This window comes from Venustampulla echinocandica (genome assembly GCF_003357145.1).
Source record: "Venustampulla echinocandica strain BP 5553 chromosome Unknown scaffold_0, whole genome shotgun sequence".
NCBI classification, from domain to species: Eukaryota; Fungi; Ascomycota; class Leotiomycetes; order Helotiales; family Pleuroascaceae; genus Venustampulla; species Venustampulla echinocandica.
In genome coordinates, this window is record NW_022474205.1 from 4977975 (window position 1) to 4994902 (window position 16928).

The 16928-nt window shown below is 48.0% G+C and overlaps 8 protein-coding genes across 8 annotated transcripts; 4 read left to right on the plus strand and 4 right to left on the minus strand.

Moving 5' to 3' along the window:
- Nucleotides 1-221: 221 nt before the first annotated feature.
- On the plus strand, nucleotides 222-1632 carry BP5553_01547 (Mannan endo-1,6-alpha-mannosidase; the record flags this gene model as incomplete). Its single annotated transcript, XM_032010170.1, has 2 exons — nucleotides 222-303; nucleotides 359-1632. The coding sequence occupies 2 exons, from the start codon at nucleotides 222-224 to the stop codon at nucleotides 1630-1632; spliced, it is 1356 nt and encodes a 451-aa protein (XP_031874224.1).
- Nucleotides 1633-1832: 200 nt separating this feature from the next.
- Nucleotides 1833-4950, minus strand: BP5553_01548 (uncharacterized protein; the record flags this gene model as incomplete). The annotated part of the gene is made up of 12 exons (XM_032010171.1): nucleotides 1833-2253; nucleotides 2308-2410; nucleotides 2469-2675; nucleotides 2729-2738; nucleotides 2791-2849; nucleotides 2904-2979; nucleotides 3025-3645; nucleotides 3695-3894; nucleotides 3942-3997; nucleotides 4051-4511; nucleotides 4557-4609; nucleotides 4656-4950. 12 exons carry the CDS (start codon nucleotides 4948-4950, stop codon nucleotides 1833-1835), a joined length of 2562 nt encoding a protein of 853 aa, XP_031874225.1.
- A 762-nt stretch (nucleotides 4951-5712) lies between these two features.
- On the minus strand, nucleotides 5713-6659 carry BP5553_01549 (uncharacterized protein; the record flags this gene model as incomplete). The annotated part of the gene is made up of 3 exons (XM_032010172.1): nucleotides 5713-5857; nucleotides 5906-6216; nucleotides 6267-6659. The coding sequence occupies 3 exons, from the start codon at nucleotides 6657-6659 to the stop codon at nucleotides 5713-5715; spliced, it is 849 nt and encodes a 282-aa protein (XP_031874226.1).
- Nucleotides 6660-6993: 334 nt separating this feature from the next.
- On the plus strand, nucleotides 6994-9511 carry BP5553_01550 (uncharacterized protein; the record flags this gene model as incomplete). The annotated part of the gene is made up of 4 exons (XM_032010173.1): nucleotides 6994-7150; nucleotides 7220-7702; nucleotides 8191-8786; nucleotides 8978-9511. The coding sequence occupies 4 exons, from the start codon at nucleotides 6994-6996 to the stop codon at nucleotides 9509-9511; spliced, it is 1770 nt and encodes a 589-aa protein (XP_031874227.1).
- Nucleotides 9512-11239: 1728 nt separating this feature from the next.
- Nucleotides 11240-11708, plus strand: BP5553_01551 (Uncharacterized protein; the record flags this gene model as incomplete). The annotated part of the gene is made up of 2 exons (XM_032010174.1): nucleotides 11240-11530; nucleotides 11601-11708. 2 exons carry the CDS (start codon nucleotides 11240-11242, stop codon nucleotides 11706-11708), a joined length of 399 nt encoding a protein of 132 aa, XP_031874228.1.
- A 373-nt stretch (nucleotides 11709-12081) lies between these two features.
- On the minus strand, nucleotides 12082-13446 carry BP5553_01552 (putative enoyl-[acyl-carrier-protein] reductase 1, mitochondrial; the record flags this gene model as incomplete). Its single annotated transcript, XM_032010175.1, has 2 exons — nucleotides 12082-13114; nucleotides 13295-13446. The coding sequence occupies 2 exons, from the start codon at nucleotides 13444-13446 to the stop codon at nucleotides 12082-12084; spliced, it is 1185 nt and encodes a 394-aa protein (XP_031874229.1).
- Nucleotides 13447-14269: 823 nt separating this feature from the next.
- BP5553_01553 (uncharacterized protein) lies at nucleotides 14270-14887 on the minus strand (the record flags this gene model as incomplete). Its single annotated transcript, XM_032010176.1, has 1 exon — nucleotides 14270-14887. The coding sequence occupies one exon, from the start codon at nucleotides 14885-14887 to the stop codon at nucleotides 14270-14272; it is 618 nt and encodes a 205-aa protein (XP_031874230.1).
- A 1098-nt stretch (nucleotides 14888-15985) lies between these two features.
- On the plus strand, nucleotides 15986-16910 carry BP5553_01554 (uncharacterized protein; the record flags this gene model as incomplete). Its single annotated transcript, XM_032010177.1, has 2 exons — nucleotides 15986-16057; nucleotides 16110-16910. The coding sequence occupies 2 exons, from the start codon at nucleotides 15986-15988 to the stop codon at nucleotides 16908-16910; spliced, it is 873 nt and encodes a 290-aa protein (XP_031874231.1).
- Between the last annotated feature and the right edge of the window lie 18 nt (nucleotides 16911-16928).

Below are 16928 nucleotides of genomic sequence, written 5' to 3' on the forward strand. Positions count from 1 at the left end.
GATTAGCCTCAGGGCGGTGCCAAATGCTCATTTCTCCGTCCTTCAACCGTCACCCTCCTTTTAACTTGGATTTCTGGATGTACTCCATAGTCGTAGGAAGAGCATCTGTTTCACGTTTTGCGCAAATATTTCTTATTTCATTCCATCCTGTCGCTACTGCTCGGTGTTGAACATTTATTCGATATCTTTCACTTTTTCCTCGTCGTTAATCAATTTTCACTATGGCCCGCCTTACACGGTTGGCCGCCATTGCGGCACTAACATCCTCAGTTTACGGCCTCGATTTAAAAGCTGACAGCTCCGGTAAGATTACAGGCTCTATGTCACTATCGTTTGCGAAGTACTTACGACGCAATAGATTCTATCAAATCCGTGGCTTCCACAATCGCCCAGCAAATGGTCTCCTACTACCACGGCAACCAGCGTGGCAAAACCGTAGGCCTCCTAGACAGCCCTCCCTACTATTTCTGGGAATCTGGGGCCATGTTCGACACCTTAATCCAATACTGGCACCTAACAGGCGACAACCAATATAATGACATCGTCAGCCAAGGCCTCCAAGCTCAAATAGGGCCAAATGAAAACTACATGCCTACAAATCAGTCTGCAAGTATAGGAAATGACGACCAGGCTTTTTGGGCTCTTGCGGCGATGTCAGCTGCTGAAGCAAAGTTGCCAGAGTCGCAGGGAAATCCGACGTGGATCTCGCTGGCTGATGCAGTGTTTAATGACCAAGTCGCACGGTGGGACAACTCGAGTTGCAATGGCGGTTTACGATGGCAGATATTCGCATTGAACACGGGCTACAGTTACAAAAACAGTATCACCAACGGAATGTTCTTCCAGCTCGCCACCCGCCTGGCACGCTACACGGGGAACTCGACATACTCGGACTGGGCCACCAAGACCTTCGACTGGACAACCGCAGCTGGCTTCATCGATGCCAAATGGAACGTATTCGACGGCGCACAGGCTAGCACCAATTGCAGCGAAATGGACCATGTCCAATTTTCCTACGTAGCAGGCACGTTCGTCACAGGCGCAGCACATATGTATAACATAAACCGCTCCAATAAATGGAAATCCGCCCTCGACGGCCTGCTCAGACAAACCCTCTCGGTCTTCTTTCCCGACGGAATCGCCTACGAAGTTCCGTGTGAAAAGCGAGCCACCTGCACCACAGATATGCACGCTATGAAAGGGCTGCTAGCTCACTGGCTTGTCGACACAATTCAAATGGCGCCATATACTAGTGATGCAATCCTGCCGAAATTGAAGAGTACAGCCAGTGCTGCGGCGGCGACTTGCAATGAAGGAGCTTGTGGATTTGAATGGAGTACGGGTGACAAGGGAGGGAACAAGACGGATGTTGGGTATGAAATTAGTGCTTTGAGTTATGTGCAAGGACTGCTGGTTGGGGAGGCTGTAGGTCCTGTGACAGCGAGCAGCGGAGGAACCAATGCGACAGGTACGAGTACGGGATCTGGGCCAGGGACGAGTGGGACAACTACGACTTCCGGTACTGGGACACCGTCTGCTACAGCGAATGCTGGATCTATTGTTGGAGCCGCGATTTATACGACGGGCCCAGTGGTAGCTCTTCTAGGGTCAGTGGCTTGGTTAATTTTGTAGGAACATTCTGTAATAGTATTTAGAGGCGGTACATGCTATAGCAATAAAATCAGAATCTTTCGTCTTGTAATTACGTACCCCAAACAAGAATACCTGTCACAACATGCAAATAGTAAAGCTGGAAGTAATCTAGTCTCGTACTTGGGACTATTACTGCCAGGGATTTGCATTCCCCGTTACCTAGCCGTATGCCCTAGGAATCAAACAACAACGGGCTCAACAATCCCAGCCTCGAACACTCTAACAGCTTCATCTCTGTTCGTCCTGGCTTCTCCTAATACGGTAAACATCGTCTCAAGGACACCGTCTTGCTCCACTCCCGGAGTATCCTCACCCCTTAACAGTTCAAGATCACTCATAATATCCTCACCACATTTCTCTATTGCTCGTTGGAGCTGCTCATTCGTTTCCTCGAGTAGAGAGTTGATTTCTGAAATGAAGAGATCCCTGATAGCCTTGAATACTCCAGCGTTATTGCGATCACCCCTGACTTGCAAGTCAAGACGGGTGAGTATCCTGTTTTTTGTACCGCTTCCGGACTGAACCTCGCTGTACATAGGTAGCATATGACGCATCACGTAGGATGTGCCATGGGTTTTGAAAAGGTCATGGAAGATGATCCTATGTAAGACAAATTAGCCAGAGCGACAGTGTTCAGAGGATGGTTAAATATACTGTAGTTCCTCGGAGAACGAAGTGGTTACATTATTGACATCATAGTAAAGATTTCGGCGTCGTCGGGGGAAAGTTTGCCTAAAAGCTTCCACTTCACGAAGGTCTATATTTCAGTTAGTTATAAAACATCCCCTAAAAGCTGGACTTGTATTATGACATACCACCTAAACTTGCCAGCAGTCCTGACAGCCCTTCGCGGAATGAATTATTCAAACTATCGAATAGCACTTGGCTCCTAGAATTGAACAAGTCTTCAGATGGTTGAAAGTCACCTACCATCGCCCTGATAATATCCGCGTTCCAGTCAGTATCCGGCTGTGCACGGGTATCATGAGCCCCATCGTTGTTCCAGTATGCCATCAAGCTCCCTGTACAGCTGTCAGCGTATTTCCTATTTGGTTAATTTGAAGCGTTGCCCTACGAACATCCCACTTTATAATTGTTAGCTATACCTCTTTATTGACCAATATCTGAGAGACTTACTCTCTCCAGCCTTCTCACAGCTGAGAGCGCCTCCCGCTCCCATCTGCTCCTGCCTCGGGCTATATAGCATCATTAGCGTGTTTCTTCTATAAGGATCTACCAAGGGGGCGAACTAAGAGGTCGTTGGAGCATTTCCAGTTTGACATCGCTTAGCTCTCCATTGGTCGTGTCCAGGGATTCATTGAAATTCTAAATTTATTTAGTTTAGTTTTTACAGAAGTCAAAGACGCTTACAGCTTGAAGCTCTGCTTGGAGCTCGCCCACAAATCCTGGCGCATCTTGTCGATTAGCAGCCACTCCAGCAACGCTAGCAGTGAGCCACATCTCAGTCTGCTCGAGCAGCGCTACGAGTTTCGTGTCGAGGAAATGTCTCGTCTCAGCAATTTGAGAGCTACGAGGAATCCCCTCGCAGAAATCTCGTAGTTCGCAGATTCCTGAACTTGCCAGTTGTTGTTCCGCAGCCAAGCTCCTATCTATGATGTTTAAGGAGCGTCGGCGAGTCTGCATGGCCTGTTCAACCCGAGCTCTTAGGTCACAAGCCTCGCGATAAAGAGTATTAGAGACGCAGAATACTTCAATTCTTCGAGTGATGGCATGAGCTTCGTAGTGCCTTTCGAGGCGAAGTTTTACGTGACGATTTCGTGCTGATATGAATAGGTGGTTTCGTCTGCTTTCGGTTAGGCCATGCTCCAATTTATACTCCACGGATAAAAAGTACTTGGCTCGAAGGTTCATTTCTAGTCTACCATCTTCCTCGGATTCCTCTATCTGGTTCTTAAGATTCTGGACGGTCCTTGGATTGAACTCGTCGGTGTGTGAGACATCTCTAAGGATCTCGGCTTCTTGTCCAAAATCCTGGAAACATCAACCAGGGCCAAGAAGATATGCCACAGACTTAACATACCTCAGATTTAGTACAAATGATAGCAACTCCCTGAGACCGTCTAAGACCGTCAAAGTTCCTGCCTACCTGTCGAACGATGAGATCCTCTACTCCTACGTTCGTAGCGGCACGGCCAATGTCAGCTACTATGAATATTTCGTCACATTGGTGCAATCTTGTTTCTGTTATCCGTACTCGTGCAGAATTAACATCGCGGAAACCTGTAAAAGTTAGAAACTATACTTTCATAGCGCCAAAGATGGGATACCAGGCAAGTCCACAAGCACAACGCCGTTCCTCAAAACCGGAGCACCAAGGTAAATACTACGCGTGCAACTATCAGTAAATGTCTACAATGATAAAATGTCTCTACTTACCGCACGACTTTAATAAATGGCCATATACGTCCGCCTGAATATCGATTGATTTGAAGTACGCAGTCATCACCGTTCGCAGTCGTAATGACAATCCTTTGGGTATTAAAGTTGGCTGGCCATACAATTTCGTTCTTCCATCCAAGGACTACTCGATGTATGTCATCGATGTCGACGTCTCGACTCTGAAATCGTATTTGGAACGGCGGGCGATCCCCAAACGCCGTCTCTAAAATATTCCACGCCACTTGAGCTTTTCGTCGAAGTTGTTCCTCCACTGGGCCGTCAACGCTGCCTGGCTCTAGAAGGTGGTATCGCCTGTAATCCACGACACATTGCCGTAATAAGTCCTCGATCTCTCCATCGTTCATGCATTCGATCTCGGCAGTATAAGCAGCAGCATCAGTTTCACGCTTCTTCCGGTACTCTGTCACAACTGTTGTGCAAGCACTCCCAGCGCCAGCCTATCTTTATCAGAGCACTTTCTAGCAAAGTAGGCAGGCACATACCGTTTTTGCAATTTTTTCCTCATCAAGCAATGAATTAATCAGGCTGCTTTTACCTGCGAATTAATTAGAGCTGTACCGCTCGTATGAGGTACTACTTACCAACCCCGGAATCACCGACTAAGCCTATGGTGAACTCAACTGGGGATTGATAGTTATGAAGCTCCTCTGCACGGGCCACGAGTTGATGAATATTGGACTCCTCGTCGTTCGCCAAAGTGCTTTGCCTTAATGTATTTGCCAACAAGCCACTGATAGTCTTCCCCGTAGAGACGGCATTCCGGATGCACTCAACGCGGCTTCCATCCACAGTCGGGGAGGAACCTGGCTCTGCAGGTCTAACAGGCAACGAGACACGGAGAGAATTTGACGCAGCACTAGGCTCATTGGTCCGCATCATGGTAGTATATGATTCCCCCGGGCGTGTTATAGTGTTATCCAATGGTCGAGCGACGAAGCAATAAATGCAGAAGAATGCAGATTTCAGGAGACATACGGTGTGAATTGATTGCGAAGATTGAAGATAAAACGAAGGCAGGCCATCAAGGCGGTATTCATTTGTATGAGCCAAACACATGGAGGCTGTGCGCGGGGTCATCTCTAGAGACCCCAGCTTCCAATTGTTGGTCCGCCCAAAATTGTACGACACCAACATCAACAGCAACCGGAACCGCCAGGGCAAGCCGCTCAGCCGTTCCCCGCCTCGATATAGATGCAACAAAACTCCGCTTGGAGCCCAATCAATGGCAATAATATAGCCATTTAACGGATCGGAACGCGCCCCGGAACGCTACGCCCAGATATTCTCCTATGCACTGCCACACTAGCATGCAAGGCTGATACTGCAGAGCAGCAGAGGAGAAAATCAAACCCTAAGCGCTGAGGGGGAAGAAGAGTCCGGACTATGCCATGAGTAATGGCCCCCTTTGAAACGACTTTGTGATTTGCATTGGGTGTCCTCGCACTAGAGATTAGAGTCTATACATTGATCTTTCCTTATATGGAGTGGCTAGTTTTGCCCTAGTTTCGGCTATGGTATTGAGGCAGCAGCTCAATTCAGGACCATCGATTCCATATCCAATGTACCCTCAATCCTCCACAACCCGTTCTCGCCGGCGAGATTTGAGGTTGAGGCTGACCGTAAGATGCTGCCTTCCAGTCACCGTGTCAGGGTCTCAACAATCAAATTTGATTTAATCTTCTCCACCTCGTCTTTGGTGAGGCCACAATTTTCGATCATATACCGCTCAGCACCGCCGAATTTCTCTTTGATGACCTTTAATGTGGCTAACATATTGGCCGCTCTGATGATCTGTTAGCAAAAAGCCTGTATGAGGATGAAGGGGCATTACTTAGCACTAATCATGTTCCAAGCACCCTCCACGTTTCCGTGTAGAGCTGGGTTGTCCATTAAATGCTCAATCACGTCCTGTTTCCATTCGTTTGAAAGCCCCACCTCAGTGAGTGAGTACTCATAAGCAATAGTTTCATCATCCACACCGCACAGAGATAAAATCAGAGCACAAATTATCCCCGTTCTATCTTTGCCCGCGGTACAGTGCACGATGATGGGTTTGGAGGGTTCATACGCTAAATGCAACAAGATAGTCTTGAAAGAAGGCGGCCCAGCATTTAAAATATTAGTATAAGCTTTTGTAAACCCCTTTTGAAGTCATTAGTCTTGATACTTTCAAAATCCCGGGATAATCTAACCTCGGTGCCACTAGAAGCATAATTCCGAAATCTCAGAGCTAAGCTCTCCGGACTGTAGTTTTGATCCGCAAAAACAGGTGAAAACACTCTCTCACAGCCATCCCATAGCGTTACGATCCCGCCTCTTCCGGCCGCTTGAGCACGCTCAATTTCGGGGTTAGATCGTAGATCATACATATGAGTAATCCCCAGCTTCTGTATGGTGGCAATTCCATCTTTGGTGATTCCTGACGGTTCAGCGCATCGATAAATGATTTCGCGTCGGACGGAGTGGTTGCTGCGTGAGGACACGGTGTATCCGCCGAGGTCGCGGAAATTCTGGATTCCAACAACAGTGACGAAAGGTGGTGAAGGGAGGGCTGCTCCATTGGCAGCTTGAGTAGTCGCACCCATTTCTGATAATAACTGTTCGGATTTTTAATTATAATATTGGAAGTACTTCGCAAGTCACCAGCGATCATGAACAGTGCGACTTCGCGGGGTCTGGGCTGCCGAGGTATGGACGGAGATGCGACGGGATTGACTCAGCAGTAATTAAAGCGGGCTTTTGCCACAACATCGACTTGCATCACATATCATCATCATACACCCATCCCACCGCCGAGGAATTGCACAATTTAGTAAGGGAACTTGAATGAGAGTTTCTGGGTCACAAAAATAAGGCAAATCGTTGGGGCTGAAGCCACCCGCATCATATTTTGGTTCAAAGCGGATAGAGTACATCGTCATGCCTCTTATGCACTCGCCCGAGCCGCCAATGCAAGAACCCAGCTCACCCTCACCTGTTCCAGCAATATCCCCTCAAATTCGGATTAAAAACCGGAGAATTCTATACCTTGAGAGAAATCCCTCGTATTTTACACAACCCGACCTCGAACTCCTAGGTTTGTTCCCGGCATATTTATCCCCCTTGCCGACCCCAGGTCAGGTAGTAAGTTAACATTCTGAAACAGACCCCCTTCTCTACGACCGCTGCGTGCGACGTTTCCAGACACCTACTGAACGCGAAGCAGATGGGCGTGCAAAAGGATATTCCGGCGTCTTAGAAGCGGATTTGTACCGCTCGGAAGCTAAGCTTGCAGCGGTTCACAAAAGTCTGGCCCAAGCTTCATCTCCGTCTACATCAAGCTCTCAAGATTTACAAGAACCATGGTCATCGTCCTCAGAGCCTCATTTACCATTTGTGGGCCATGCCGGAGGTAAGGATGGAGAAGAACTTCCAGAAGAGGAAGTCGACAGTCCGAGGACCAAGGAAGAGGGTTTCGAGAGGTGGAAGTTTGAGATGACGATTAGGTTTTTAAAGGGCGAGGATCCGGATTTTGACTATAGAGCTATTGATGAGACAGAGGAGTGGGATGTAATTGAGAGGAAAGAGGAGGAAGAGAGATGGTTTGAAGACGAGGAACCGAGCTGGGTTGAAGGGGAGGGGACAGGTAGTGAGACGGGCATTCAAGACTTTTAAGAATGAGTGAAACGTTACGAAGTTATGTTGGGCATGAATAATGAAATTTTTGATGGAGTTGGAGTGGAGCTATTGGACGGGACAATGTTGGAATTTGGGCCTGGGGTAAGAAAGGAAGGTTTAATTATACGGCAAAACATTTGATGAGCACTATGGTTATGAACCCATAGGAGTTCAAGGACTTCACCCTGTCCTAGGAGCATGTAGGATATCCGATGTTCACTTTGTAAAGTCTATGACATACGAGTACGATTAGGTAGGCTCCTTAGCAAAGTTATATTATAAAGCTATAAAAATTTCACTCCTAAATATTTGTGTTGTCTGTCAGCCCGTGTCAGCCCAAGGGCTCGAACATATTGCGCTGTCACGTGATATTCGTATTCGCGCTAGCTCCCGGAGCTTGCGAGAACTTTTTAAAAGGAGAGGAAGTGTAAAACACCTCCATATTAAAATCCCACACAGAACGCTTCATTGCGACACCTGTCGCAAAACTTCGATTGGCATTCGAAATGCCACCCCCATTACGATGTCCATCGGCATTTCCTTCAGCCTCGTCCTGCGCGAGACATCTATGTAAGAAGCAGCAGTCCTCGCGCCATTTCTCCTCCACTCCTCGACATCAACAAAGGACGACGCGGGCGCGACGAGGGCTATTTAGGTGGCTAGGAACACAAGGAGAGGCCCTTCGCAACCCATTGCCAGGGTCTACGAATTACCTCGGTGCCTACAATGCACAAGGGGAGCTGAGAAGAGTCCTTGACGCCGCTAGGGGCCAGAAGAATGTAGATGAAGGAGCAAATTCCGTAGCATCTACAAGCCCAAAGACGGACAATCCGAGTCTCCCACCAGAGTCTCTAAGGGATAGAGTCCCGTTCCCGTTGAATCGCAATTTCGTCAGTCAGCCTGTTCTGAGTGAGGAGCTCCGCGAAGAGATATGGCGGTCTATCATGAGGCAAGGGAAGTCTGTTAGAGAAGTCAGCGTTGAAATGAGAGTTGAAATGAGCCGTGTGGGAGCGGTGGTCCGATTGAAGGAGGTTGAGAAGCAGTGGAAAAGTATAGTAAGTTGCCTCTCCAGTTTCTTCAAGTGTTCCTTTTACCCCGACTTTATGATGATTTTAAAAAATCGATTAGTCTTTAAGACACCTACATGGTTACAAAATTTAGCATGCGAGCCTCTCTGAAAGTCCTGTTATTTTTTCAATATGCAACTTTGACTATGTTCAGGAATACCAGCTAATTTGATTTCAAGGGAAAACCATTGGCAAAGAAATATTCCCATGCAGTCATGTCCATGCTTCCTCAGACACCGTATGATCCAGGCAACGTAGAGCATGAATCGATTAATGATCTGCCAGTCCACGCTTCAACAGGACAGCAAATATTCCACCCCACTTCTGAATCTAGGCAATTCACACGTGCGGATGCTGCTAAGGTATTCAACGAACGACTTCTCCCCGCCGATGACCGCATTCCACATCCAGAGTTGGTCTTGCAACATCGGGATCTTTTAGAGGGGTTAACAGATGCCGAACGCGAAGAGAAAGCTCGAGCACGAGAGGAGGCTACTGAGTGGAAGAGGAAAAGGGAAGCTGATATCAAGGCGAAGAAAGAGGCTGCAGTGAAGAAAGTTGATACTGGTAGGTGGGAGTTCAGGTTCACTGATGTTAATGTTGATGACGCTGGAAAGGATGGGAGAGGGCCTAACGGCGTTGGTTGGCGGTATGGCGCTCCACATTATGATCGTGCTCGAGGGCAGGTCAAGATACCACAAAGTGTGGAATGATGCAATTGTTTTTGAGCTTGTACTATATGCCTACGGGCTGGCGGAGTTAGATATGGTGTTGGGCACTGTATCATACTGTATGGATAAATATGTCATACCACATTATTTGAGATCCAGACCCGTATAATGCCTCTCGTAATTCAACATAAATTTCCAAAGGTGCATATTAAGTAATTGTGGTGAGATGCTGTATGGTTACTGGTCTACCCTTTGGACGACCCGTAGGGTTATATTGGGCATTCTACAATGACCAAATATCAAAAAGGGCTGGTGTGCTAGTCATCACCAATGAACCATAATAATAAAGCGCCGTCTAGGTTCCTCACGTGATTATCAACAGTTGGTTCTGGCCTAGCGCGACACCACTGCTAAAGCCCCAGCCTCGCATAAATAAAGACTCGGGCGCCGCCCAAAAAAGCAGTTTGCGACGCAAGGCCACCAGGTAAACATCCATTCACTATCAACAAAGTGCCCCATATCGCCACGCCAAAATTACGATAAAGAAATACTCCAACACCCGGAATTTACATTCCAGCATAAGCCTCCGAGAATATTTTGATTCTACGAGGGAAGATGTCGGATAGGGAATTTGGTAGTAAGTTTCCTGCCGAGTCCGGCTCTTTGTCTATCCCGCCCATATCAAAGGCACAAGTGTGCGGTCAATATTTCCTGAATCAACGCGATGAATCATGGAGACTTCACCAAAAAGTGACAGTTCACTTATTACTACTTCCCCTCTCATCTACCCAACATAAATTTCATTCAATCGGCCAGTATCACCTGGAACCACATCCCCAGAAACATCATTAAAAATCCAAAGGAGCTCTAAAGCTGCTCGCTGTCTATGTCTCACAGTACATACCCCATATAACCTCCGCTCCTCTATTGCACGCTATCTTTGTTTAGATAACAAAACTGACTGTTTCTTCATAGGTAACGATGACTTGTCTCTTCCAAAAGGTAAAGTTGACATGTTCCTTTTGCCTTTCATTTTTATGGCGTTTTGTGTCTGAGGTTTCAGTGCGCGTTATTATTATTCTTATCTGCAACTGCCATCACATTCAGAGCTTTCATCACATTGCCTGCCCCATGTATCACTTTCTAGGAACTAGTCAAACCCACCGCAAAGAGCCGCTGCAACAAGCGACCTCAATTTGGGGGTTGGACATAGATTCTTTCACCGTACGACGGAGGCAAGGTCGCGTCTAGTCCGCCATATTTCCTAGGTTGTAGTCTTCTACGAGACTAGCTTCGGAGCGTAACTCAAGCGGGTGTTAGGGTTCTGAGGCTATTGTTCTGCAGGTACGGGCAAGTCAATAGACCAATAACACCCTTGAGAGGATGCTCAATAATATTTTCAAAGAAATACCAGTCTAGGGTTCATTATTCCCTCAAAAACATACATTCAGACACTCTTAGGAGGCACGTCGAATCACATTACTGCTGGAAGTGGAGCCGCCAGGCAAGGACGCCCACTTCCTCTCCCTTGGCCACTGTGAGAGGCTTAGAGTCAACTGTTTAAACGAGTAGAAACACACGGCCTATAACAAGTAGCGCTAAGGACCACCTTCCTTAGCAATTGGGAAAGATACCATACGCGTATAGTTCGCAACCTCCTAGAGCTACAGCAAAACTCGTGTATAATACATAGATCGCGCAACCCGATACCCTTTCATTTTATTATCCATCACTATTTTCACTGTTTTTGATAGCTTACTGTTATGAAATATGCTTCTGCTAACCAACAATTCCTCTCCAGCAACTGTCCAGAAAATCGTAACGGAGATTCTTCCTTCGTCATCTGGCCTAGCATTTGGAAAAGATGCCAGAGATCTCCTCATCGAATGTTGCGTGGAATTCATAACTCTGATTTCTTCCGAAGCCAACGAGATCAGCGAGAAGGAAAGCAAGAAAACCATCGCATGTGAACACATTACCAAAGCGTTGGAGCAGCTGGGATTCGGAGACTACGTGCAGGGTATCATGGACGTTGCTAGTGAGCATAAGGAGCAACTGAAGGTATGTATATACCAGTTAACGTTGTTGCGAATCCCTTTCCTTAAGGGCTCGTGGTTAACCGTTTCAATAGGGCCGTGAGAAGAAAGCCAACAAGCTCGAGCAAAGCGGATTATCCACAGAGGAACTTCTTGCTATGCAAGAGGCGGCTTTCAGGGATGCGGCGCAGAGACATGGATAAAGACTTTCTCCTTTACTCTTCGTGGGCTTTCCCGTCATGCATGGATTCTCTTTAGTTGCGTTGCATTGTCCCTGGGAATGGATTGGGGGTTGGTTGCTGGATGGGTGGGTGGCGTTGGTTATCTCATTTACAATGCAAAAATAGTGTAGTGGGATTAAACCCACGCCGGGTTGCCGTGGTGCATAGATAGCAATCACAGTCGCGCTTTCTCCCCAGTAGTTTTACAAGTTATGAGGAATATCACACATCTGATGTATCTCGTAGGCAAATCTCCGCCCTGGAAATCAGCGAAGCCATATCATTTATACAATTACATGTTCAATACCAACTTCGCATCCGCTTTATTTACCGGTTCATTCCTCAGCTTACTGTCTTATGTATCACCATACATTAGCACTCCCTTGCCGTCCCTAAACCCCTCCAAGGTTCCCTGCACGGCCTCCTTCAAGACGGCCTCCTCAGTTCCCCAATCCCACCTTAGCTCCTTAACCGGAATGTCTTTAAACTTCCCCTCTCTCGTCATCTGCAGAATGTCTTCTACAGTCCTCCTCTTCTCCTCCGGATGTTGATCACTCCACCTACTAACCCAAAAGCCGCTGAAATGCAGGTCCTTGAAGATCAATAGACCGGTGGGGAGGGAAAGTGGTTGTTTAGACATAGCACCGTAGCTAACAAGATGACCCCCTTGACTAAGGGTTTTTGTCATAGCGAGTGTGGGCGGGCCGCCGACACAGTTGAGGCCTAGTTTGAGATCGCCTTTTGTGGACGCGGTCCACTCTTTTATCTGCGAAGAAAACCCTTTAGACTGTAGTTCCCCATCGGTGATTACCTTCGTCGCGCCCAGATCCAGAAGTTCCTGCTTAAGAGACTCGGTTTCGGAAGCAGACGGACGCTCGCGGATGACGTTGATTGAATTCAAGTTCCATTGTTTACCCAGCTGGATAGCAGCCCGGCCAACACCGGAATTGGCTCCATTTTGTATAAACCAGTCTTTTCCGGGCTCCAGCGGGATGAAGTCCTTCAACATGCGGTAGGCGGTGCATGGATTGACGCTCACGGTTCCGACTTGGAGGGGTGTGAGACCTTCCTTATTCTCGATTTTGAGCACATCGTCCGCGGTAGCTAGGGCATGTGTACGCCATGTTCCGAAACCAGTAGAACGCATTATTACCCAGTCGCCCTTTTGCAGGCCCTTTACTGATGATCCTATCGATACTACTTCGAAGCAGCCCTCGTTACCGCCAACGGCGCTGGGTGTGGGTGTTCCCAGTAAGGAGCTGAATGGCGGTTTGGAGGGGTATACTCCCTGTATTTGGTTTATGTCTGCTGGGTTTATAGGCGTGGCGAGGGTGCGTATGAGGATGGAGTTTGATGGGAGAGAGGGTGAGACGGAGTGGTTGTGGAGTCTATTAAGGTCAGTGTTAGCTTTGGAGGTAGATATAGGGTTGGGTTCAATTGTCGAGAGGAAGTAGAACGGGGGAAAGAAGGGAAGCCATACGAGAGCACATCAGCCGGATCTCCATATTTCGAGTACACGAGAGCTTTTGCTTGTGTATATCCATAGGGCCCCGACTTGTGCCTCCTACAGATTGCCGGCCCTAATCTCGGTGCCACTGCTCTGGGTAGAGCTTGGATTAAGCCCCCCCCTATCCGAATATTTCTTGGAAGTGACATTGACATTGTGCCCGTTTTGTTGGTGGTTAGGATGTAGAGAGGAAGGGTTGCCGGAGAGCTCCATGGTGTTACAAAATGACGTTACGGTAGCTTCAACCTCGGGAAGGAATATTATGCAGGGGCCTCGCGTGGCGGGGCAGCCATGCAATCCAATATCTTCTATCAGAAGGCGGAACAGTAACACAAATTCTTTCTTCTGTTAGCTAAAGCTGAGATGAGTTTCAAACTTAAGTTGTTTTTCGTTAGTCAATAAAAATTGGTTCGAAGATAGTGCATAGAGAGAGCAGTTTAAACTTCAAGAATTGAGTTTTTATTTTATTAACAAAGAAAGACTTCCTTATTTGACCTAAGATAGTAAATAATATCCTAAAGTCTCCCGTGAGTAGACATGAGCCAAGGAGATTATTGCATTAGCTAGTAGTAATTTGGTTGCAATGTAACGGCAGCCAAAAAATGCACCGCGAATAAGCCGATCACAAGAATGGGACATAAGACAAAGTAAAGGCCCAGCGCCCTCATGCTTCCATATCAGCATTAATATCAAAGGAACATTTTAAATCCCCTAAATGTCTATCCCATGGTAATTCAACTTTCTGCCATCTAAATAGGCATTACCATGTGAAAAAAGACGGGTCGCCCTATATGTCGAATCGCCCAGAAATATCGATACAGGCGCTCCCCCCTAGAATAAATAAGAGTGCGATTGTGTTGCTCAGTTCGAGCCGGGTATCTCGATCAGCAGTCCGCTCTGCCTTCGCTGACCATGCCATTTTTCTCTCCAAGCATCCAATTCAAATTTTGTGATCCGCGCCAATATCGGTGATCATGTCGACATCCAACCATAATCGCAGAGCATGCTCCAATATCGGCGAAATCTCCCATCACCTCTACTTGATATTTTTGAACATATCCTCCGCGCCCAAGCTCCCCTCATCGCCCTCCGGTATCTGGGCCTTGAATTGATTTAATTCCGGTAATTTCGGGGGTGGAGGTCCCTTCTTCTCCGCCGGTAGAGGCTTTGATACCGCAATGGAGTTGGAGCGCCCAAGATTACTGCCAGACAACCGTCGGAACCAACTCCTGCTCCTCTTCTTGTTGACATCTGTCATAACACTTGCCCGGCTATCCGGTCGCCCTATGGTCGCCAAATCCTCTTGTGACCTGTTTGCCCCATCTACAAAATTCGCATTGAGAGATTTTTTCGACAGGAATCGCCGGATGCTGCTCGGCCTCCTGGTCGACGCAGGACTTAGGGGAGGATCATCCGATCGGCCACGTTTGCTACCGACTGCTAAGACATTCGTCGACACGCCCAGAGGGCCATTCGTGGTTATGGTTGTAGTGGTCGTGGATGGTGGTATTGCGAGATGGGTCGCAGGCCGTGGCTTTTCTTCGACTGGGGAGTCTGGAGGAGGAGGGATATCGGTGCCATCTGTGAGGGAGAAGTTGACCGGCGCAAGCTGTGGCAGCTGGAAACGACCATTTGATTTGCCGTTGGGCGGCATAATTCTTCGTGTGTTGATCCTCTGTTATGCGGGATGGCAGCGACTGATTGTATCCGGCTCCGCGCAAGGGACGAGCGATAGGAAGGTCTGATAGGAATTCGGGGGGGTTTTGGAGACGCAAACAATCACAACAAAGCAACAGCAAACAATTGGATCTCGATGATACCCTGAAGCTCGTCGTCGTCTGGCCCTTGCTTTCGGGGTTCCGTGATTACACTGTGGCTCGTGCCCACAAGTGGAGGGTTGGCGTTGGAGTTGCCTTAAGATGATTGTGCGCTCTCACTATCCTTTGGACAAAGCACTCACAACTCGGGGTTTTCTCAGGAGCTTGCGATCGCATTGACGGTTGCTAGAAAGACCTCACGGCAGATGTTTTACACAATTCGATTTCGAAAGGCGCGTTTGAGAGGATTGGGACATGGGAGACCTGGCGGGTGTTACGGTGGTGCAAGTGAGGATCGACAGACGGGGAGGCTCAGAGCGGAGGAGGATCAAATGCCGGTCCCAACTGCGAAGTACAGTACAACGGCTGTTGTGGACTGTTTTGGTCCCAGCAACAAGAAGACGCGCTGCATGAACTGGTCACCCACTCCAAACAATGCGCAGTTGCAAACAGGCTCTCGCGGGTTTCCAATTGCGAACGGAGCGAAACTTCGTACTGCAATACTCTGAATACTTCCCTTCATAGGGCGATTTTGCGGAGACCGGTTGCGCGGGCCGAAGCGTACACGACCAGGGGAAATAGGGGGTTGGATCACATGACCATGGTTCCAGGCACTCCAGTTCGAAGTAGGTCCGTAGTACAAGTGTACAATATATGGAGGTTTAAGGTTTCGTTTGCTAGTAGACGAGCGCTGTGGTCTGATGATCGGAGTTTGGAGAAGTTATTCCCTCCGAGTCGGGGGCAAAGGCTTATCCTACGATGCATCTCGAAGGGCGTGGCTTTGTGGTGAGTCATGAGGGGTGTCGATCATTTCAACATAAGGTGGTATATACGTGTATCTCCAGGTTTCAGTATCTAGGGTTCTTGAGGGTTTCGCAAAATATATTATTTCTTAAAAGCCTTTCATTCGCCCATTTTCTCGTCTGACTTCCAAGATGGCATCTTCAACCTCACCACATCCCATCCAGTCGGTCTCTACTGCCGAACTCTACAATCGATGGGCAAAAGTATATCCCACGGCCCATTCCCTTCCAAGACATTGCTGATTACTATTCCCAGGTATATGACACGGATGGGAACATCCTCCAAGCTGTCGACGACTCTTTAGTGCCTGGCTTGCTGTCGAAGGCATTCGCTCTAGTGGGCAGCTCCTCCCCAGCAGGAATCGTCGTTACAGAGCTTGGTTGTGGCACCTGTCGGAACACTGTCAAACTCCTCACTCTCCCCACCATTCAAACCTCCCATGGGTATCCGAGCACAACTTCAGATTCCGAAGCACCTAGCCCCACAATAAGCCAAATCCACGCTCTCGACCTCTCCCGTTTAATGTTGGATGTAGGTCGGGGTCGTTGCCAGGATTTATTTTCATCCACTATTTTTAAGAATCAAGCGATACAACGTCCGGAAATATCTCACCACGAATTTGACGCCCTTGCACCCGAATTGTATCCTTCGGTCCTACCACTGCAGGGTCAGGCAGATCTAGTCCTCTCAACACTAGTATTGGAACACCTACCCGTCTCGACTTTCTTCCGTACTATTCAAGGTTTCCTCAAGCCTGGGGGGGTTTTAGTACTGACTAATATGCACGCTGAAATGGGTAGGCGGGGCCAGGCTGGTTTCTTGGATGGGGAGAAGAACGCAGGCGGGATTAAGGTTCGAGGGCAGAGCTACGTGTATGAGGTGCAAGAGGTGGTGGATGCTGGTAAGAAGGAAGGATTTGTTCCTGTCGGCGATGTAATAGAAAGAGCTATTCGAGAGGAAGACGTTGGGGAGGGGAGGTTGCTAGGAGAGCGGGGGACGAAGTGGATTGGCACCCAGGTGTGGTTTGGGTTTATTATGAGACTCAGTGCGAACTGATGAGTTGGAAACGTAATT